Below are 24270 nucleotides of genomic sequence, written 5' to 3' on the forward strand. Positions count from 1 at the left end.
GCAATCTCCAAGTGTCGGTCCCTGCAGTTTCCAGTAAAGAGAGGAGCCTTTATTCTCTCCCAGCATCTGCTCTGCTTATCGAGTCCACCTACAAAGGAAAACTCTCACTATCTGACTTCACAAGCCATCACAGCTGCTAAATCAAACCTCATGTTTCAACCCCTTCACTTTGGAAAGAAGGAATTCAAGCAACAGGCCCAGAATGATATCTCACAGAGACTGATTGGAAATCTCATCCTTAAGTATCTTTTTTCTTCATCTGCATTTTAATTTTTGCATTTTTATCACTTTTACTTAAGGAGTTTTGTTAAAAACCAACCTTTATCTTGAGAGGCACACACACACACACGAGGCAAGAGTGACTGCCTTTAACATCAAGCAGCATTTCACCAAGTGCGGGATCAAGAAGCCCTGGAAAAACTCTCTGAATCAGGGGAAAAGTTCTCTACTGGTTGGAGTCATACTTAGCACAAAGGAAGATGGTTGCAGTTGTTGGAGACCAATCAACTCAGTCCCAGGACATCACAGCAGGAGCTCCTCACAATAGTGTCTTAGGCCCAACCATCTACTGCTGTTTCATTAATGACCTTCCTTCCATCATAAAGTCAGAAGTGAGCTGTTCACTGATGTTTGCACAATGTTCAGCACCATTTGCAACTCCTCAGATACTGAAGCAGTCTGTGTCCATTTGCAGCAAGACCTGAGATAATAAGTGGCGAATGACATTCATGCCACCCAAGTGCCTTAACATTCCTTGACATTACAATAGCTGAATTCCTCACTAACACCATCCTGGGAGTTATCATTGACTAGAAACTGAACTGTGGTTACATGCACAGGTCAGAGGCTGAGAATTCTGAGGTGAGCAACTCATCTCCTGACTCCCCAAAGCCTGTCTACCCGTTACAAGGCACAAGTCAGGACATGATTGAATACTCGGCCACTTGCCAGGATGAGTGCAGCTCCAACAACACTCAAGAAAATTGACACCATCCAAAACAAAGTAGCCTGCTTGATCGGCTTCCCATCCACCAACCTAAACATTCACTCCCTTCACCATCGACATGCAGTGGCAGCAGCTTATACCATATACAAGATACACTGCAGCAACTCACCAAAGTTCCTTCTACAGCACCTTGCAATCCAGGAACTCTACCACTTAGAAGGACGGGCAGCAGACGCATGAAAATAACATCACCTGCAAGTTCCCTTCCAAGCCCACACCATCTTGACTTGGAACTATATCACCATTCCTTCACTGTCACTGGAACTCCCTCCCTAACAGCACTGAGTGCACCTATACCACATGGACTGCAGCAGTTCAATGAGGCAGCTCACCACCAACTTCTCAAGGGCAACTAGGGATGGACAATAAATGCTGTCCTATATCTACATCCCATGAAAGAATTAAAGAAAATCCTGGCTGCATGCTCCCAAATGACAAGACACATGCAAGAATAGAGTAATAGTTCTGACCACCTGCTCTACGCCCGTGAGGCATTTACTGTGTACCAGGGTCATGACTAAAAGCTCAACCACTTTCACTTGAGCTGCCTTTGGAAGCTTCTGAAAATCAGATGGCATGACAAAACACAATTTCAGGCTCTTACCCTATTTTGTTTTCCTTTTCTTTGCATGATTCAGTTTTTCTTCAGTTTTCTTGCACTTATATATAGTATACATTGCTGCCACTGTACGTCAATGGTGAAGGCAGTGAATGTTTAGGCTGGTGGATGGGACACTAATCAAGCGGGCTACTTTGTCTTGGATGGTGTCACTTGGATAAGAAATTGGCTGAGTGCCAGGAAACAGAGTAGTGAAAAATGGTTGTTTTTCAGATTGGAGGAAGGTTTGTAGTGGAGTTACCCAGGGGTCAGTGTTGGGACCCTTGCTCTTCCTGATATATTAATGACCTAAACTGTGGTGTGCAGGGCATGATTTCGAAATTTGTAGATGATACAAAGATTGGAAATGTTGTCAAATGTGACGAGGATAGTCTTGAATTTCAATGGGACATGGACATGTTGGTGGATTGGGCAGACAAGTGCCGGATGAAAGGGTGGTGGAGGCAGGTTCGATCGAAGTATTCAAAAGGATTGCTATCTGAAAAGAGAGAACGTGCAAGGTTAAGGGGATAAGGCAGGGGAGTGGGACTAAGTGGAATGCTCTTTCAGAAAGCCAGTGCAGACTCGATGAACTCCTTCTGCACTGTAAAGATTCTGTGGTTTTTCCTTTCAGACACAACTACCACACCCATGCTAGGCATGTCTTTTGATTATTTGTTCCTCTTCTTGCCCCCATCATGCTTCCCTTTGGCCCTCCTTCTGTAATTCAATTTTTCCTGCCTCCCACTCGATCAAAGACCTTCATTTTATCCTTGCCCCACCTCCCCCTCCCTCAAAACCTATTACATCTCTAACTTTTCCCGGGTCTGCCGAAAGGCCACAGATCTGAGACATTAACTTTGTTTTTCTCTCTCTACAGATGCTGCCTTTCCATCATTTTCTGTTCCTGTTTTAGGGTTAAATTAGGCTGTGAGATAAGTTACAGTAAAGACCTAAAACATATAACTAAATTAAGCAATGCTGTTACTTACATCAAAGCTATGGACAATTGAGTGATATTTTAAGATTTGAATACCTAATTAGTTATTAAAATACAATAGAAACAACAGGGTAGGTGATGTGTTGCAGCTGTAGCATGAGAATTCTGGTGGATATCAGGTGTGATCCACGACAATCACATATGCACATCCTGCAGCTACAGGAGCTTCAGCTCAGGGGTGATGAGCTGGAGTCCGAGGTTTAGATCTTGCGGTGCAAAAAAGTAAGTTATCTGGACACTTTGTTCCATGAAGCAATCACACCGTCTTGGTTAAACACTCTAGATTTGTTCCATGGGCAGGGACTGGAGGGCGTGACTATGAAGATCCAGAAAGTAGCACCAGAGGAGCCTCAGCCTTGCACTTGTACAATAGGTACGTAGTTCTTGCAACCTGTGTAGACAAGATCAGGGACTGCAGGCAGGATGGGAAAACTGTGGCATGGGAGCCATTCAAGCTGGAGGAGTTAAAAAAGGAATATAGTATAGTGTAATTAGGGGGAATAGATACTGTTCCCTGCAGCCAAGAGAATAAGTCCTAAAAGCTGTGTGGCCAGGGTTAAGAACGTCTCCTGGGGGTGGAGACGAACTTGGAGTGGGAGGGGGAAAGATTCATTGTCGTGGTCTATGTAGACACCAACAACATAGGTCCGATTAAAAGGTTCTGCTGAAGGCATATGAGCAATAGGGGCTTTTTAAATTAAATTAAAGGCAGAACTACAAAGAAAACAATCTCTGAGTTACTACCCGAGCCATGAAGAACTTGATCAAAAAGATCAGACAATTGGATGCATAGCTTAGAGGTCGGATCACGTTGGGACTTGTGGTGGGGGCTGCATCAGGGGCAGGGCCGGATCGGAAGGAAGGGGTGGAGAGGAGGGAGAGTCAGGTAGAGGGGCGAGGGAGTAGTCAGTGTGAGGAACTATGCAAGGTCAGTTTTAAAGTTGCCCAGGAGTTAGACGGTGTTTGTCTAACATTTCCTGGGTAACTATCCAGGTAACTGAGTCGGAACCGTCTGAAGTCTCCGAATCTAACTCAGAGTTGGAGACATTTTCAGAGGGTCCCAGGGAACAGGGTAATTGCCCACCATAAGTTCAAACTTCCCAGGAAATTCATTACGTGGGGGCTTCTGAAGGGTCCCTTAGCGCATCTTGGGTGGTGCGCTGGCCTCTGACTATCTGGACACTGGAAAGATCTGGGCCACGAGTTGATGAGAGTAATGCATTTAATGTGGTCTACATGGACTTTAGCAAGGCTTTTGATAAGGTCCCTCATGGCAGACTGGTCAAGAAAGTAAGAGCCCATGGGATCCAAGGCAAAGTGGCACATTGGATCCAAAATTGGCTGAGAGGCAGGAAGCAGAAGGTGATGGTACAGGGATGTTTCTGTGACTGGAAGTCTGTTTCCAGTGGGGTTCCGCAGGGCTCATAAGAACATAATAAACAGGAACAGGAGTAGACTATTCGGCCCCTCGAGCCTGCTCCACCATTCAATAAGATCATGGCTGATATTCTTGTGTTTCGATTTCCACATTGCCATCTAACCCCGATATCCTTTGATTCCCTTGCCTAACAAGAATCTATCTACCTCTGCCTTAAAATTATTCAATGACCCCGCTTCCACCACCTTCTGAGGCAGAGTTCCAAATTCACACAACCATCAGAAAAAATTTCTCCTCACCTCAGTCCTAAAACGGTGACCCCTAATTTTAAAACAGTGCCCCTAGTTCTGGACTCATCCACAAGAGGAAACATCCTTTCAATGTCCACCTTGTCAAGGCCATTCAGGATCTGGTATACTTCAATCAAACCACCCCTCACTCTTCTAAACTCCACTGGAAACAAGCCCAGTCTGTCCAACCTTTCCTCATAAGACAACCCACTCATTCCAGGTATCAATGTAGTAAACCTCCTTTGAACCGCCTCCAATGCATTTACATCCTTCCTTAAATAAGGAGACCAAAACCGCGCACAGTATTTGAGGTGCAATCTCACCAATGCCGTGTATAACTGAAGCATAATATCCTTACTTTTATGTTCAATCCCTCTTGTAATGAAGGATAGCATTCAATTAGCCTTCTTAATTACTTAATGTACCTACATACTAACTTTTTGTGACTCATGTACTAGAACCCTCTGTGCCTCAGAATTATGCAGCCATTCTCCATTTAAGTAATATTCTGCTTTTTTGTTCTTCCTGTCAAAGTGAACAACTTCACATTTTCCGACATTGAACTCCATTTGCCAGATCTTTGCCCACTCACTCTACCTATCTATATTCATTTGCAACCTCATGTCCTCTTCACAACATACTTTCCGGCCTATCTTTGTGTTATCTGCAAATTTAGCGACCATGTCTTCACTCCCCTCATCTTTACATCAATTTACATTGATGCAAATCGTTAAAAAGTTGAGGCCCCAGCACAGACCCCTGTGGGACTCCACTCGTCACATCCTGCCAATCAGAAAAAGACCCATTTAGGCATACTCTCTGCTTTCCGCCAGCCAGCCAATCTTTATCCAGGCTAATCCATTACCCCCTACACCATGCGCTTTTATTTTCCGTAATAACCTTTGATGTGGCACCTTATCAAATGCCTTCAAGAAATCCAATTACAGTACATCTACAGGCTCCCCTTTATCCACTGTGCATGTTACTCCTATAAAAAACTCCAATAAATTGGTTAAACATGATTTTCCTTTCATAAAACCATACTGACTCTTTCCGATTGCCTTGAGCCACCTCTAATGCATTTACAACCTTTCTTAAATAAGGAGACCAAAACCACGCACAGTATTTGAGGTGCAGTCTCTGGGCCCTTGCTGTCTGTTGTGTATATAAATTATTTGGACTTAAATGTAGGGGGTATGATCAAGGAGTTTGTGGATGACACAGAAGTTGGTAGGATGGTAAATAGCGAGGAGGATAGCCGTAAATGCAGGAGGATAGCAAAGAACAAAGAACAAAGAAAAGTACAGCACAGGAACAGGCCCTTCGGCCCTCCAAGCCTGCGCCGATCATATTGCCCGTCAACTAAAACATTTTGCACTTCCGGGGTCCGTATCCCTCTATTCCCATCCTATTCATGTATTTGTCAAGCTGCCTCTTAAACACCACTATCATACCTGCTTCCACCATCTCCTCTGGCAGCAAATTCCAGACACTCACTACCCTCTGTGTAAAAAACTTGCCCCGCACATCACCTTTATAGTTTTCTCCTCTCACCTTAAATCTATGTCCCCTAGTAATTGACTCTTCCACCCAGGGAAAAAGCTTCTGACTATCTACTCTGTCCATGCCACTCATAATTTTGTAAACTTCTATCAAGTCACCCCTCAATCTCCGTCGCTCTAGTGGGAACAATCCAAGTTTTTCCAACCTCTCCTCATAGCTAATAGCCTCCAGACCAGGCAGCATCCTGGTAAACCTCCTCTGCACCCTCTCCAACGCCTCCATATCCTTCTGGTAATGTGGTGACCAGAATTGCACGCAATATTCCAAGTGTGGCCTAACCAAGGTTCTAAACATGCAGCATGACTTCCCAGCTTTTATACTCAATACGCCTGCTAATGAAGGCAAGCATGCCATATGCCTTCCTGGCTACCTTATTCACCTGCGTTGCCACTTTCAGTGACCTGTGGACCTGTACACCCAGATCCCTCTGCCCATTGATGCACTTAAGGGTTCTGCCATTTACTGTGTAATTCCTGCCTGTATTAGACCTTCTAAAATGCATTACCTCGCATTTGTCCGGATTAAACTCCATCTGCCATTTCTCCGCCCAAGTCTCCAACCGATCTATATTCCGTTGTATCCTTTGACAATCCTCTTCACTATCTGCAACTCCTCCAACCTTGGTGTGCAAACTTACTATTTAGCCCAGTTACATTTTCCTCCAAATCATTTATGTATACCACAAACAGCAAAGGTCCCAGCACTGATCCCTGCGGAACTCCACTAGTTACAGCTCTCCATTCAGAAAAGCAGCCTTCCACTGCTACCCTCTGTCTTCTATGACCAAGCTAATTCTGTATCCATCCTGCCAGCTCACCTCTGATCCCGTGCGACTTTACCTTCTGTACCAATCTGCCATGAGGGACCTTGTCAAAGACCTTACTGAAATCCATGTATATAACATCCACTGCCCTTCCATCGTCGATCATCTTTGTCACTTCCTCGAAAAACTTGATCAAGTTAGTGAGACACGACCTCCCTTCACAAAACCATGCTGCCTCTCACTAATACGCCCATTTGCTTCCAAATGGTAGTAAATCCTGTCACGAAGAATCTTCTCCAATAATTTCCCTACCACTGACGTAAGGCTCACTGGCCTGTAATTTCCTGGATTATCCCTGCTACCCTTCTTAAATGCATGCAGACCAGCAATGGACTGGTCAGGTGGGCAGAGCATTGGCAAGTGGAATTCAACTCAGAAAAGTGTGAGGTAATGCACTTGGGGAGGGCTAACAAGGCATTCACACTATGAATGGTAGGACCCTGGAAAGTATTGAAGATCAGAGGACCTCAGTGTGCATATCCACAGATCCCTGAAGGTAGCAGGGCAGGTAGATAAGGTGGTTAAGAAGGCATATGGGATACTTGCCTTTATTAGACGAGGCATAGAATACAAGAGCAGGGAGGTTATGCTGGAACTGTATAAAATGCTGGTTAGGCCACAACTGGAGTACTGTGTGCAGTTCTGGTCACCACATTATAGGAAGGATGTGATTGCACTGGAGAGAATGCAGAGGAGATTTACCAGGATGCTGCCTGGGCTGGAGAGTCTGAGCTATGAGGAAAGATTGGATAGGCTAGGATTGTTTTCCTTGGAACAGCAAAGGCTGAGAGGGGATCTGATAGAGGTGTAAAAGATTATGAGGGGTGGATAGGAAGGCACTTTTTTCCGTTAGTACAGGGGTCAATAACCAGGGGGCATAGATTTAAGGTAAGAGGTAGAAGGCTAAGAGGAGAGTTGAGGAGAAATTCTTTTCACCCAGAGGGTGGTGGGAGTCTGGAACTCACTGCCTGAAAGGGTGGTTGAGTCTCAGAAACTTGCAACATTTAAGAAGTATTTAGATACTCACATGCATTGCTATAGCCTCCAGGGCTATGGGCCAAGCGCTGTAAAATGGGATTAGTGTAGTCAGATCTTTGTTGACCGACATGGACACAATGGGCCGAATGGCCTCCTTCTGTGCTGTAAATGTCTATGAGTTCTAATCTCACCACAATGACTGGTGAATTTCAAGTCAGTTAACTAAATAAATCTGGAATAGAAAGCAAGTACCAGTGTTGCTGACCATGTAACTACCAGAATGTTGGCATGAACCCATCTGGATCACTAATCTGATGGCTTCGCCCTGTGTGGCTTTCATGTGACTTCAAACACTAAGCAATGTGGTTGAGCACCACCTTCTCAAGAGCAATTGAAGATAGACCAGGCTCGGCCAACTTGTTCACACGAGGGGCTACATTTCAATGTTTTTCTCACTCAAGAGGCTGATGAGCAAGTTTTGGAAAGCTGAGGTTTGGCACAACATTAAACTGAAATTCAATAAAAAGTTGGAGGTATGAAGAAATCAAACAACTTGCTGAGCGAAAATAAAGCAATAAGTAATAAAGCAATAAAGTAATAAATAGATAATTTTATAAAATGAGTAATCAATAAGGATGACCATTAGAGTGTGAGAGAGTGTGTATGTGTGTGTGTCTGGCTTATTCCCAGTCTCAGGGTGCTCAGTCAATGCACCCTCACCCACACTGTGTGAATGGATGTGGGTATGTGTCAGGGTGAGGGTGAGCGAAAACCTGAGACTGGGAATTAGCCAGATATGTACACACACACACACCGGCAGCCATCCTCCTGCCCCCACCCCAGCCAGCAGCCACCACCTCCCCCACCAGCTGTCACTCTCCCCCACCACCTGAGCCTGGCAGCTCCCCCCCCATGCACCCCACCCCCCTACTCCCTTGCCGGCAGCCACTCTCTCCTGCTCTTGCCCCCTGGATCTAGCAGCCAATTTCTCCTAGTGAGCCTATGAGCAGCAAATGTGGGAGAGAAACGGCCTGTGATTGGAGGAGCAGGAACAGCTTCTTGCAGAATCTTCCGTTCCACTCCACTTACCAGCATGTTGAACACCAGGTCCGCGGGCCACGACTGAGAGGCCATGAGGGCCGCATGTCGGACGAGCCTGGAATAAATAATAACTACCCACATCCCATTGTCAGGAAGATATAATAATTTTCATTATGTTATTGTAGGGTAGAGTAATAGTGGGGTCTGTGTCTATGGGTCTGCGTGCATGTGTGTACATGTGTGTGGTTTTAGTTGAACACCCAGACAGCTGGTCTGGGTGTTTTGCTGTATCAGATGAGAAGCTAGGTTTGAAAATAGCATGGGTGAAGTTTTAGAATGTGAGGTGTAAAGGGAATATTTGTATTTTTAAATAAACCAGAGTAGCTTGAATTCAAAAGAGGGGGTGAAACGTTACACCTAGCCAGTAGAAGTTAATAAACAGTGTGTTTATTTTTCCCAAGGATTACTGGTAAAATTAGTACTATGATAGATTTTTAATATTAGAGGGGTAAAGTCCAAAGACATAGTGAAACAATGGGAATTTGCATTTAAAGGGGAAAGTATGTATAAAGGAGAAAAGGCTGTGTGTTAGGGCAGGAATTCTAAGATCTAACAAGTGTGAAAAGCCTCTAGCCTCTGTGCCCAAACTGCTGTCTGCACTGAAGTTAAGAGAACTCACTTTGAATTAAACTGTTCAGGGTATCGTGTTACTTTGCTTGGGTCTTTTAAAATCTGTGTTTTTACTGTTGCCTTAATGGAGGTGTAACTGGGTGTTAGTTAATCAGGGGAGCTAGGAGTTAGTAGTAATTTGTAGGTGTTTAAAGTTATTTCTTTTATTAATAAAGGTTTAATTTAGTTTTGTAAAAACCCTCTAAGACTCAGTGGACTTATTACTATTGAATTCACGGCATTCATCATGCAATAAGTACAAATTGCAAATAGTTGTGGCAGCTGATTCAAGTTTCCCTCTGGGATTTGGGCAGCTTGACATTTACCATTTGCCTGCCATAACACCATGAATGAATAATAAAAAATTAAACTGGGATTGATTTTTGTGAGCGGAGCAGTCTGGCAAGATAATTACAGGATTGTTAATCACTAGGTTGTCAGCAGGTCCGGGGCGATACAACCTTGGACCAGTCTATATGAAGTTCAACTTGGGCATTGCCGAATCGAACATGAAAATAGCATTAATACCCAAATACTGAGCAGTTTTTATTTCAATAGTAATTCTTTACGGGGTTACTGGGAAAGAGATAGGGACTAGATGAATTGGATAGCTCTTTCAAAGCATTGGCACAAACATGATAGGCCAAATGGCCTCCTGTGTTGTACACGATTCTATTTAAGTGAATACTAAAAATAAAAAAATTAAACATATTTTCTGCTTGCCTTTATCTGCATATCCCTTGAACTATTGGAAACAAGACTGGTTAACTGGCCTTTAACAGGCTGTAAACCACCACTGACGGTTGCTTTATCAACTTTTAAAACCATGAACTCAGAAGATTGTCTTGGTTGCAATTCACAACCAGGTTAATGTTTTGATAAAGTATTCTTGCACCAAATAGATGAGTCACATCACCCCCAACAACAGTAGAATTTTAATTGCATGAGATAACTTGTCCACAGCACAGTATGTATCAAAAATAGCTTTTCCTAATTGCTAATGAAATGTTTAAAGGCTGATGATCAATTTTTCCTTGCAGCTGAGGGTCCGTGCACATGTCGAACCTTCTAAGTTACTACTTGTGCATGGCTGCGCAGGAAAATTTAAAGAGCTGCACGCTTAAACAAATCATCTGTGCACTCCAAAGATTGGAGGGTACATTGCTGATAGCTTATAAAAAAAAATCTATGACCACGGGCACATGAAGTTCGCTGACCCAAGTAAAGATTCCATTTTGTACTCAAAATTTAAATGCAGTAGATTCCCCCATTCCTTTATAGTGTGTACCTTGCTCTTCAACCTCTTGTGCAATACTTGCAGGGTTTGACAGCCACACAGCCAGACAGGTCAGCCGGGCAGAAGTATTTACTTCACTTAGCAGTAAAGGACAACTCGGAACCTGAAATGTACACAACAAACAAGGATATCAATTGTATGTATCATTCACAGAGGTAGAAGAGGTCTTCATGTATACTGCTCCATTTGTAAACATCACTTGCTTAAGCTCTCTGTTTCCTCAAATCTGCGGGAGGGGAGTGATGTGCAACTCCTAAAATTTACACCTGAAATATTGACCCTTTTCTGACAATCAGCTTTTCAACCAATATTTTTTTCTTTTATCTCGGATTTCGTTCGTTTTCCCTTTAGTTTCTGAAGTCTTCTTTTGGGAGGCTCAGAGGTTCCTGGATCTTACATTTCAACAGAGATTTCACAATAGTAGATGCTCATCCTGAAGAGTAGGAAGAGTCAGGAAGTGCAGGAGTCTTCAGAGTGTATGCCACTCTCAAATTGTTATTCAACATTGGATACTGAGAATGACAAAACCTTCAAGAGAGTGTAGTCCAGAGCATGGCACAGATGGGCAAAGAACTGAACAGGAGGGAACAGCAAGCTAAGAAATGTAGTCGTTATAAGGGATTCCATAGTGAGGGAACAAATGAGGGTTTCTGGAGCTGCCATCATGAGTTCCACATGATGTACAGCCTCCCTGCTGCCAGGGTAAATTACATCATTGTGCAGATTATTCTTCAGGAGGAAGTGGGCAAGAAGTTATGGTACATGTTGGTACTAACCACAGAGGGGGCAAGCATTGGGGTCAGACTTTCAAGAGCTAGGGAGGAAGTTAAAAAATAGGACCTTGAGGTAGTAATGTCTGGAATGCTCCCGATGCCACTTAAGCCGGAATAGAAATAGGAAGATAGGGAGTGTCAATATGTGGCTTGAAGCATGGTGCAGGAGGGAGGGCATTTGATTCTTGCAGTATTGAACCAGCAGAAGACACCTATTCAAAAAGGATGGCTGCACCTTTACATGACTGGGACCAATGTCCTAGCAGGGAGGGTCCACTAATGTGGTTGAGAGGGTTTAACCTAAATTGGCAGGAAAATGGGTACCAACATACAGGATTACATAGGATATACTGCACAGAAACAAGCTATTCAGTCCAACCAGTCTATGCCAGCATTTGCTCCTCTCGAACCTCCTCCCATCTTTCCTCATTTAAATCTATCATCGTAACCCTCTATTCTCTTCTCCCCCACTTGTCTAGCTTTCCCTTAGATGCATCTCTATTATTCGCTTCAACCACTCCCTGTGGTAGCGAGTTTTGCATTCTCACCACTCATTGGGTAAAGTAACTTCTTCTGAATACCCTATTGGATTTCTTGGTGTCTATCTTATATTGATGGTCCTCTAGTTACAGAAGTATAAAAGAGGAATAAGGTGAGTAAAGGAGCAAGAGTGTTGGATAGTACTAGATAAGAAAGTTGAATATTAGATAGAAGCAGACTAAGAAGGAGCATGAAGAATACAAAGTCAGGTTTACAATGCATGCATATAAATGCAAAAAGTGTAGTGAGTTACAATCCATGTGGTAACATCAGTGCAATATTGGAAATGTGGCTTAAAAATGGTGAGGACTCAGATCTTAATATTCACGAATAAAAATATATTCAAGAAAGTCAAGGAAGGAAAAAAGGGAGGTGGGATGGCAGTACTGATTAGGATAGACAATGTAGTGCTGGAAAGCGAGGATGTCTTTGGGAGTGGGGGAAGGACAGAATCCATTTGGTTAAGAGTTGAGAGCAAAAAGGGTATAATCACACTAACTGGGGTATTCTATAGGCCTTCAAATAATGAGAGTTAAAGGGGAAAATCCATAGGGAAATCACACAGATGTGCAGAGAGCGGTGATATTGGGGGACTTCAATTACTCAAATGTCGACAGGGATAATGTTAGAGTGAAGGGAAAGAAGAGGGAGGAATTTCTTAAATGTGTTCAGAAGAACTTCCTTGACTAGCATGTTCTCGGTCCAACAAAGAAGGAGGCACTGCTGGAATTGGGGCTGGGTATGAATTGGGGCTGGGTATGAAGTTAGCCAAGTGGACCAAGTGTCCATAGGAACGATCATCGTATCGTAATGTAAACATTAATAATGGAGAAGAGCAAGGAACATTCTTAAAATAGAACTTCTAAGTTGGAAAAGGGAGAATTTCAGTGGGATATGAGAGGGTCTAGCAAGGATAAAACAGAACCAAAGTTTGACAGAAAAAATGGTAACAGAATAAGCAATAACCTGCTCACTTAGCAATAACCTGCTCACTGAAGCCCAGTTTGGGCTCTGCCAGGGCCACTCAGCTCCTGACCTCATTACAGCCTTGATTCAAACATGGACAAAAGAGCTGAACTCCCGAGGTGAGGTGAGAGTGGCTGCCCTTGACATCAAGGCAGCATTTGACCGAGTGTGGCATCAAGGAGCCCTAGCAAAACTGGAGTCAATGGGAATCAGGGGGAAAACTCTCCACTGGTTGGAGTCATACCCAGCACAAAGGAAGATGGTTGTGGCTGTTGGAAGTCAGTCATCTCAGCTCCAGGACATTACTGGAGTTCCTCAGGGTAGTGTCCTTGACCCAACCATCTTCAGCTGCTTCATCAATGACCTTCCGTGCATCATAAGGTCAGAAGTTGGGAATGTTTGCTGATGATTGCACAATGTTCAGCACCATTCACGACTCCTCAGATACTGAAGCAGTCCATGTCCAAATGCAGCAAGACCTGGACAATATCTAGGCTTGGACTGACAAGTGGCAAGACATTCGTGCCACATAAGTGCCAGCCAATGACCATCTCCAACAAGAGAGAATCTAACCATCACTGAATCGCTGACTATCAACATCCCGGGGGGTCGAGGACAAAGCAGTCCGCTTGATTGGCACCACATCCACAAACATCCACTCCCTCCACCACCGACACACAGTAGCAGTAGTGTGTGCCATCTACAAGATGCACTGCAGGAATTCTCCAAGGCTCCTTCGACAGCACCTTCCGAACCCACGACCACTACCATCTAGAAGGACAAGGGCAACAGAGAGATGGAAACATCACCATCTGGAAGTTCCCCTCCAAGTCACTCACCATCCTGACTTGGAAATATATAATCGTTCCTTCACTGTCGCTGGGTCAAAATCCTGGAACTCCCTTCCTAACAGAACTGTGGGTGCACATGGATTGCAGCGGTTCAAGAAGGCAGCTCACCACCACCTTCTTAAGGGCAACAAGGGATGGGCAATAAATGCTGGCCCAGCCAGCGAAACCCGAAAATGAATGAATAAAAAAAAGAACAATGGGTGCTCTTTAAAGAAGAGATATTTTAGATAAAGGCTAGGTACATTCCAACAAGATCAAAAGGTAGGTAAACCAAAGCCAGGGCTCCTTGGATGACAAAGGGAATAGAGAATATGAGACCAAAAAAAGATTGATGCACGTCAAGAGAATTTTTCAAGTAAGACCCAGATCAATATAATGAGTTGAGAGGAGAAGCTAAGTCGACAATAAGATTGGCAAAGAGATAATATGGGATGGAATGTTAGACAACATAAAAAGGGAACCCAAAAATCTTCTATCTGCATGGGGCGCAAGAGGGCACCCACGCAGGTGGGGAAGGAGGGCAGGTGGACGAGGGGGAGTGGGCGGGCACGCAAGAGAGAGGGAGGGAGCAGGCGGGCAGGCATGCGTGCACGACAGAGAGGGCGAGTTCAAGAGCGAGAATGCCTTCCAAAGTACTTGCTGTACCTGCATGCTAACTTTGTGATTCATGTGCAAGGACACCCAGATACCTCTGTACTGCAGCATTTTGCAGTCTCTCCATTTAAATAATATTCTACTTCTATATTCTTCCTGCTAATGACAACCTGACATTTTCCCCGCATAATACTCCATTTGCCAAATTTTTGCCCACTCACTTAATCTATCTATATCCCCTTGCAAACTCTTTGTATCCTCCTCATTACTTGCTCTCCTAACTATCTTTTTGTCAGCAAATTTTGTTACCGTACAGTCGATACCTTCACCCAAGTAATTAATACGTATCATAAATAGCTGAGGCCCCAGCACCTATCCGTGGCCCTCCAATAGTTCAGTTTGCCATCTTGAAAATGACCCATTTAATCCCGACTCTGTTTCCTGTTAGACAGCTAGCCCACTGTCCATGCTAATATATCACCCCCAACACCATGAACTCTTATCTTATGTAGTAACCTTTTATGTGGCACCTTATCAAAAGTTTTATGATCCTTGGCCAGACTCTAGGTTGTGGGGGGAGATTCGGTTAGGGACCAATAACGTTTTGTTTGAAGCAGATAAAGTTTGAGATTCAAGACACTTACTAAGTGAATAAAGCCACAAGATTTCATTGGAATCTTTGAAGATTAGAATAAACAAAAAATATATTTAATTATACAGATTCAGAAAGATAAAACCATTTCTCTTATTCTCTAACATTCACGGTTAACTTTGAGGTACATGTGACTTAACAGGCAAATTGTAGTCGAACACACACTACACAATAAATGACAGATGCGGCCAAAAATGGATTCTAGGGATTTTTCAACAACCGACCTAGACATCAGTCACGCCTTAAGCCAATCAATCTCATTGAAACCTCGTCTTTCTCACAAGGCTTTCCAGTATTCACATTTGAAGATCTCGCCTAGGGATTCTCTCCAAACGTCGCTCCTACTCAGATGGCTTCAACAATGGTCCACCCCTCAAGGTTTCAATCTCACTTTCTGAGATTCCTTTCCCCTGGATTTCAGAGTACAGTCAAGGTTCACCCTCCAAGCACAATTTCAGATCTTTGGCTGTGCCCAGAGGAACGCCACCGCTCCAACGGGCTACCTTTGCCCCGACAGCCTGCAGCAGGGAGTCACCAACCTTTGGCTGCCTTCTCGAATCTTCAGGGCTTCTCTTGAGCCTACTTCGCTTAAAATCTGAACCCTGTAGTCTTTCTTTAATTTAGAGCCTCTTTCTCTGCTCCTTTCTTTTAAATTAACTTAATGGGACCTATTCCTGTCCCCCATATTTATCCCTTACTTGGGACTTCCTTTTGGGGTCTCTCCCTGTCCCCCTCCCATGTCCTGCTCCCTGGGACATTTACTTAACAATGGCACTCTGCACCAGGTCACCTGACCTGGGTTTTCACACCATTCTTCTTTCATCCTTCTATGCAGGCATGCAGGGCTGGTGGTTGGTCTGAAGAACGTAAAATAACCGAACTGCGCACGTGCTGCCAGTTCCTGGCTGACACATGCACGGGAGACCTGAGGTTCGTCAGAAACTGGAGTTGCCAACTTTCGAATTTCAGATTAAGTTAAGGTTTCATCACAAAAGTCTTTGGAAGTCCACATACACTACATCTAGTGTTTCCCCTTTATCCACCCTGCTTGTTACATCTTCAAAGAACTCAAACTCATGTTTGTCAAACATGATTTCCATTTCACAAAACCACATCGACTCTGCCTGATTGTATTATGATTATCTAAACGTTTTACTACATGCCTTTTAATAACGGACTCTAGCATTTTCCCAACGACAGACAGAATGTCTAGGCCAGAATGGCGTATAGTTTCCTACTTTCTGTCTTCCTCCTTTCTTAAACAGAGGTGCTACATTTGCAATTTTTCAATCCGTTGGGACCTTTGCAGAACCAATGAGATTTTGGAAGATTACAACCAATTATCTCTGCAGCTACTTCTTTTTGTCCCTAGGATGCAGGCCATCAGGTCCAGGGGCCTTTATTGCAAGGGGATTGGAGTACAGGAATAAAGATGTCCTGCTACAATTGTACAGGGCTTTGGTGAGACCATCTCTGAAATAGCGTGTGGAGTTTTAGTCTCCACATTTAAGAAAGGATATACTCGCATTGGAGCTGGTGCAGCGAAGATTCACTAGATTGGTTCCTGGCACGAGGGGGTTTGTCCACTGGGCCTTCATTCTCTAGAGTTTAGAAGAATGAAAGGTGATCTCATTGAAACCTACAAGATTCTGAAGGGGTTCTTTGAGGTTGTGGATGCTCCAACGTTGAATACATTTAAGGGTAGGATAGACAGATTTTTGGTTCCTCGGGGAATCAAGGGATATGGAGGGCAGGCAGGAAAGTGGACTTGAAACCCAATATCAGTCGTGATTATACTGATGGCAGAGTTGGCTCGACAGGCCATGTGGTCACACCTGCTCCTCTTTCTTGTGTTCTTGTGGGACTTGTCAGCTGTAAGTACCATTAGTATTCCCATTACTTTTTCTCCAGTCATCGTGATTGTTTTAAGATCTCTCCCATTTGCCTCTTGATTTTCCACTATTCTTGAGGTGCTTTATGTGTCTTCTACTGTGATACAAAATACTGTTCAAAGCTTCTGCCATTTCCCATTATTAATTCCCCAGTCTCATCCTTTAAGGGACCAATCTTCACTTTAATTACTCTTTTCCTTTTTATATACTTGTAGAAGCTTTTATTGTCTGTTTTTATATCTCTTGCTCATTTTCTCTCATACTCTGATTTTTCCCTCATTTTTTGAAGTCATCCTTTGCAGGTTTTTAAAATTTTCCCAATCTTCTGGCCTACCCCTAATCTTCACAACATTATACACCTTTTCTTTAAATTTGATACCACTCTTAAATTTCCTCAGTTAGCCAAAAGGCAGGTGTTACATCTCCAGCACTTGCATGGAAAGGTGCTGTGAGAAGGGGGGATGGGATGTTGAGGGTGATAGGAGAATGACCAGGGTGTTACAGAAGGGGTCCAAGGTCCCAAACATTCCTTCCGGATGAAGCAGTGAATTACATGCACTTCATTCAATTTAGTGTACCCTGCTCGCTACTCAAAATATTATCTCCTCTATAACGGGGAGACCAAACTCAGATTGGGTGACTGCTTTGAGGAACACCTCTGCTTAGTCCCCAAGTAGGACCCCAAGCTTCCCATGGCTTGCTATTTTAATTTTCCTCCTTGCTCTCACACCTCTCACGCTGACACCCCTGCCTACTGCAGTGTTCCAATGAAACTCAACAGAAGCTCGAGGAACAGCACTTCATCTTTCAATTCGGTACTTCTCAGACTTCTGGACTCAGCATCGAGTTCAGCAGTTTCAGATCACAATCTCTGCAGCTGTGCCCCCTCCTTTTCTTTGCAGGTTTCGGTCTTCACCTTGTTTTTCTCATTTTTGCTTCAGATGGCAGCTGTTCATCATTCTGCCATTTACACCTCCTCTGGACCCATCTTTTATTTCTTTACTTTACCACTTTGGCTATTCCTACCAACTCGTTTGTCATTTAATGTCTCCCATCTTCTCCCCTATCAATGATCTTCCCTTTTGTTGGTTCTCCACTGGCCCCCATATCACTCCCTATTACGTTAAGCTATTACGTTTTTAACTTATCCCAGTTCTGATGAAAAACAAGACCTGAAACGTTAACTGTGTTTCTCTCTCCACAGATGTTGCCAGAACTGCTGAATATTTCCAGCATTTTTTGTTTTTGTCTCAGATTTCCAGCATTCCAGTATTTTACTTTTGAATTACTGTTTTGTGATGTTGACTGAGGGATAAATATTGGCCAGGACACCGGGGATAACTCCTCTGCTTTTCTTCAAAATAATGTCACATGATATTTTACATTGAGGCAAGCAGGCTGATGGGGCCTCAGTTTAATGTCTCATCCAAAAGATAGCACCTCCAACAACTTGGCATTCCCTGAGTTGTGCACTAGAGCTTCAGCCTTGATTTTTGGCTCAATCCCTGGAGTTGTACTTGAACCCAGACCTTGTGATGTGATAAGAATGGTATCAACTGAGCTCTGGCTGACACAGGCTGATAATTAGGCTGGATAGCTCTTTCTTGGTCAGCACAGGTACAATGGCCCAAAATTGCCCCCTTTTGCGTCATAAACATTTACAATTTTATGATATCTGAAGATTGTTCTTTCAGTGTACAATGATCAACTTCCAGATTGAAACATCCTAGAAGTTTCTCAAACAAATGGATCACTCTGGATGAATGAGTTTAGGTGGGTTGAAAGATTGTAACTATGTTAAAACCCCTAGAATTGCATAGAATCAGAACATTGAAAGAAAACAGTTTTAAATTAAACAGTTCTTTGATGTTTCTGGCCCAGAGTTTCTCACCCTATAGCTCCCCCATCTTATTCCAGGGTACACATTAAGCATTCATAAAAATCATGATTGCTTACCTTTTTAATGTCTATCTGCCATAGTTTAATGTAACCATCACTGGATGCTGTGGCAAGAACATAACTCTGCGCCACTTGGAAAAAATGCATCACTTTCACTCTGAAAAGGAATTAAAATAATTGAATAATGTTAGCAATTTGTAAGACTCATTTATAACAGTAACTAAATAGGGGATCCAGTGGAAAGCAGAGATATTTCCACGGATGTTCAGGTTTAATAGGATATTACAAATAGACTCCTTCTTTGCAAAGCTGGTTCCTACCCACCTGTCAATGTTATCAAAGTCATACTATACCCAGGAGAATCGACAGCATTGTCCTTCCAACACAGGGTATTCCCATTCTGCACAGGATTAAATCTTTTAAGTACCAGCTTTGGTCTGTAGATGACATTCTTTGACCCGAATCAGAAGATTGCGAGTTCAAGTTTCATTCCAGGGCACTGGTGTATAATATAGGTTGATACATAAACGTAGGTGGAGGGAGTGCCACATTGTCTTTCATTAAACTGAAGACCTCTCTGTTCAGGTAGATATAACAGATCCTTTGCAATATTTGAAGAAAAGCAGGGAGTTGTCCTGGTGCTCTGGCCAATTAACACCACCACCAAAAAAATGCAGTTTCCTTTGATCTTGCTGTATATAAGATTGGCTGCTATGTTTGTCTAAAAAGCAACACTGACTACATTACAAAAGAATTCCATTGGCTGTGAAGCCTTCAGGATGTTCCGAGGATGTGAACTGCACTGCATTCTTTCTACTGGAAAAGATTTTGTGGCAGCGGTGCCTAAAGTTAAAGCTGCAGAATCACCAGGCATCAAAGCCAAAAATGGACCAATATTAGTGGCCAGTGGCATAAATTACTAGACGGACAATTAAATATAAAGTTAAAGTTCACTAGCTGTATATTCGCAGAATGCAAACCAGATGTCTCCAGGCAGCATCTAACGGTGACATACTGACTTTGGATGGCACTCTTTGAAATTCAATTAAGTACCTGCAAAGTGACTAACTTTCACATGTTATAGGAAAGTAGGGGATGTGGGTTAAAGGAGGTAGTTTAACATCAAGGAGTAAGAGATTGGCCTTCCTGGAGTACAAGAATTTGGCTATGGAGAGGGAGATGTAATATTGTTTAACATGATCCAACGAAGCCTAGTGATGAATGACCAACACTCAGTCATGCATCAGGCATGCTCAACCTGCAGATCTCAAGGTGCAGAGTTGAGAAATTGCACTGAGGTGCAATGGAGTGGGAATGGGAGTCTTGGAGGACACAGGGGAGTCAAAACTAGAGCAAGAAAGTGTTTAACAGTAGCAGCAGTCTTGGTGACTCGAGGGATAGTGGGGGGTGGAAGGGGGACATTTAGAGTTTTAAATGGCACTAAACAGGCAGATTTCCCCCAGAGCAGAAGATAGCGGTAAAGAGATTAGAGATGGGCAGGAGACATGGAATTTGCAGGATGTGAGGAAATGATCAGAGAGGCCTTGTCAATAATGGAAACCTCCTATGAGATATTGAGCTTGAGCAGGTGACCATTGCTGGGGAAGTTGATGTAAAGCAAGTGGTTCAGTGAGGACAAGATTGCAGAAAAACCAGATGATGGTCGAAAAAGTGTGCTCAATTCAAAGATAAATAAATAAGATCAATGAACTTTAATTCCAAAAGAATTTATGCTGCACCTGCTGTCATGAGCCTTGAATTCAGAAAGACACCTTTTTGAGTTTGTATCAAACAGTCTTACATGTTCTTCATCTCCAGCTATAGCAATGATAGCTTCCTAAAGACAAACAAAACATGTTTAATTTTAACAACACTGAGAACAGTCAGTACAATTTAATTCCAGGGCTCTAAAATAATGGGCATCAACCATGATGTTACAATGAAACATAGCCACCCTTTGTTACACTAATAAGGACATTGCTTACACTGCAATTTCCAGTTTGAGATGGAAAAACCTTTGACAGTAATTTATTAGAATTACACGAAACTGTTTTGCTCTGGTTAGCATAACCATTCCTATTCACTTAAGTATTTGTGTCTGCTAATACCTAGTTACAAGCATTAAAGTTTAACGGCATCATTGTACTGGCCTTGGACAGTGGCATAGTCACCTCGATGACACCAGCCAACAAAGTTTTTGTAAGCTTTTGAGAGGAGACTTTTTCTAATCCATTGTCTTATTCAGCCCAGTGCTCTCTACAGGACATCTGCAAGTATGAAAAGCAACAACCAATCAGAACAATAAGAGCATGGGAATTAGGAGCAGGAGTTGACTAAGCCTGCTCTGCCATTCAAAACGATCATGACTGTTCTTTGACATTAACTCCACTTTCCCCATATCTCTCGATTCCCTAAGATGCCAAAAATCTGTCTACCTCAGCCTTAAATACATTCAAAGATGGAGTATCCGCATCCCTCTTGAATTCCTTTGAGTGAAGAAATTTCTCCTCATTTCAGTCTTAAATGATTGTTCCCTTATCCTGAGACTGTGCCTATGTGTTCAAGATTGTCCAGCCTGGGAAAATAGCCTCTCAATGTCTATCCTGTCGAGTCTCTTCAAAACTTGGTATTTTTCAATGAGATCACCTCTCATTCTTCTCTCAATTCCAGAGAATATAGGCCTAACCTAGCCTCTCATCACGGGGACCAATTTAGAGAACCTTTGCTGTATTACCTCCAATGCAAGTATATCCTTCCTTAAATGTGGTAACCAAAGCTGTGCAGAGTATTCCAGGTGTGGTCTCACCAAAGCCCTGTACAACTGTAGCAAGACTTCTCCATTCTTGTACTCCAACCCCCTTGCAATAAAGTCCAACATGACATTTGCCTTCCTAATTGCCAATTCAGTTTGAGGAATCCTCATTGACAGGCATGCAGATTCTAAGCCAGAAAGTAAAAATTAGGTTTAAATCATGTACTCAAAGTGGACTTAAAGATGGAGGATGACAGGTAGGATTGAAAGAGAGGTAAGAGAGGCACAATATTTCTTTTAAAAGTCATTTTATTTTTCATTAAGTCTCCAATACTAATTAACTTCCGAAAGACTGAGATACCACACTAATAAAATTAAATTATATATAAAATGCTGGAAAAACTCAGCAGGTCTGAAGCTCTGAAAAAGGGCCATACGGACTCGAAACATTAGCTCTGTTTCTCTCTCCACAGATGCTGCCAGACCTGAGTTTTTCCAGCATTTTATGTATTTTTATTTCAGGTTTCCAGCATCTGCAGATCTGCAGTATTTTGCTTTTATCTTATGTAAAATTAAATTTTCTGGTTAAAAATTCACTTACTCCTAAATGCACCAGCCCTAACTTTTTATGGTATTTTTAGTGGGGAACCAGTCAGTAAGTACCCCAAGCTAATCCCACTGCATTGTTTTCAATGCTGAATCTCTCAGCAAGGGCTATGATAGTGCAACCACAGAATTCCAGAATCTCCCAATGTCTCACCACTTGAACAAAAATTCTGCTTTTTTGATTTTCCTACTGAAGTAGAAACCTTCATGCCCACTCATTTCACATGTTTATATCCCATTTGCAATCTCTTTGCGTCCTCCTCACAGCTTACTTTCCCATCTAACTTTGTATTGCCAGAAAACTTGGATACTTTACACCTCATCTCAGTCAATGATACAGATTGTAAACAGCTTAGGCCCAAAGCACTGATCACTGAACTAGTGTCTGCCAAGCTGAAAACGATTTGTTTATTTCTACTCTATTTAGTGCCCATCAAGCAATCTATGCCAGTATACAGAATCCCATGAGTTCTAATTTCATTTAATAACCCCTTGGGTGACACATTATCAAAAGTTTTCTGAAAATCTCAAGCACACCCTATCCACTGGTTCCCTCTTATCTACTCTGCTAGTTACCTTAAAAACTCAAACAGATTTGTCAAATATAAGTTCCATTTCACAAATCCGTGTTGGTTCTGCCCAATCATTTCAGTGCTCTGTTACCAGACCATAATATAAACCAGTAAATCCTGGACCATGAAAACCAATGCATTCAATATCCCTGTAGCCACCACTTTTGAAACCCTAGGATGTAACCCCATCGGGTCTAGAAGATTTGCCAACCTTTAATCCCATTAATTTCTCCAGTACTATTTCTTTAGCAATACTAATTTATTTAAGCAATTTATTCTCACTAGATCCTTGATTCCTCACTGTTTTTGGAATGCTCTGTGTCTTCTATCATGAAGACAATAAAACTATTTGTGTAATGTCTCTGCCACTTCCATAATTCAGATTATATTTTCTCCATCTCTGTCTCTAAGGGACCCACACTATCCTTCACTGATCTTTTCCTTTTTACATACCAATAGATGCTTTTACAGTCTATTTGCAACGTCTCTTGTAGCTTACATTTATGTTCTCTTTCTTCTGCCTTAATTTCTTGGTTTTGCTTTGCAGAATTTTAAAATCCTCCCAATCCTCAGACTACTTCTGACAGCGTTTTAAGTCTCTCCCTTAACCTAATACTATCTTTAACATCTTTTGTTAGCCACAGTTGGACCACTATTCTTGGGGGGATTTTACAGGAATGTATATTTGTGCAAATTACGGATCAACTCTTTAAATGTTTGCCATTACAAATCCACTGACATAACTTTTAACTTAGTTTCCCAATACCTTAACCAATTTGCCCCTCGCACAAAGTTTGCTTTGTCTACTTTTATACTTAACTAGATCACTCTCAAACTCAATCTTCACACAACATACATTTATTATTTCTATTCACAAACAGGCTAGTAACCAAACACTAATTAGTACAAAACAGTGTATTCAAAGTAATTTATAAATCCAGTTATCCTTCACATTATATATCACAAGCAGTAAATACACTTCCCCTTGACCATCTCTCAATATACACAGAATCTTGAAAATTATGTTCATTTACATGGTGGAATGTGTGACAATAAATTATTTATCACTGGTAAATTTCAGTGGCCACATATCTGCCCAATTACTAGCATTGCTTGTGTTTATTTTGCACGAATGATAAATATTGGCACCAAATACTTTTAGACCATACTTGACGGGTTAGGTGACTGATCAATTAAAGTCAAATTATCAACATTCAAGACGACAAGAGAGTGAAAATAGGAGAAATGTTCATTATTAGACAGACTTTCATCCTCAGACATTGTATGCTTTAATCTATTCCCATGATTTTACTAGTGGCTTCTACTAAAAAAAAGGATGCTCCTGCTCATCACTGGGGAATTTCAATCCTAAGTCACTGTAGAACGATTGTTTTTGTAAAAGAGCAGTTTATTCCTGGTCATTTGAACACCCAGGTTTTCAGGGTTACTTAAAGCACTCTGCATAAGTATATGACAATTGCTTGCTTTCCCTCTTTGTATGGGATCATACCTTACAGATAATGTCCCAGA

At 42.4% G+C, this 24270-nt stretch overlaps 1 protein-coding gene across 5 annotated transcripts in view; it reads right to left on the reverse strand.

Annotated features, from left to right (window-relative positions):
* The window catches only part of pak1ip1 (PAK1 interacting protein 1), a 94543-nt gene that overhangs the window by 9437 nt on the left and 60836 nt on the right, over nt 1–24270 (reverse strand). For 2 of the 5 annotated variants that reach the window (XM_078539161.1, XM_078539160.1), the window contains 3 exons: nt 20550–20647; nt 18868–18967; nt 10635–10746 (listed from right to left, as the gene is read on the reverse strand). In XM_078539161.1, coding sequence (XP_078395287.1) covers nt 10635–10746; nt 18868–18967; nt 20550–20647 — 310 coding nt within the window. Of the gene's footprint in view, nt 1–10563; nt 10747–18867; nt 18968–20549; nt 20648–24270 lie in introns of all 5 variants that reach the window. The other 3 variants (XM_078539162.1, XM_078539164.1, XM_078539163.1) reach the window with 3 other exon arrangements.

The sequence above is a fragment of the Cetorhinus maximus genome, chromosome 3, assembly GCF_964194155.1.
Source record: "Cetorhinus maximus chromosome 3, sCetMax3.hap1.1, whole genome shotgun sequence".
NCBI classification, from domain to species: Eukaryota; Metazoa; Chordata; class Chondrichthyes; order Lamniformes; family Cetorhinidae; genus Cetorhinus; species Cetorhinus maximus.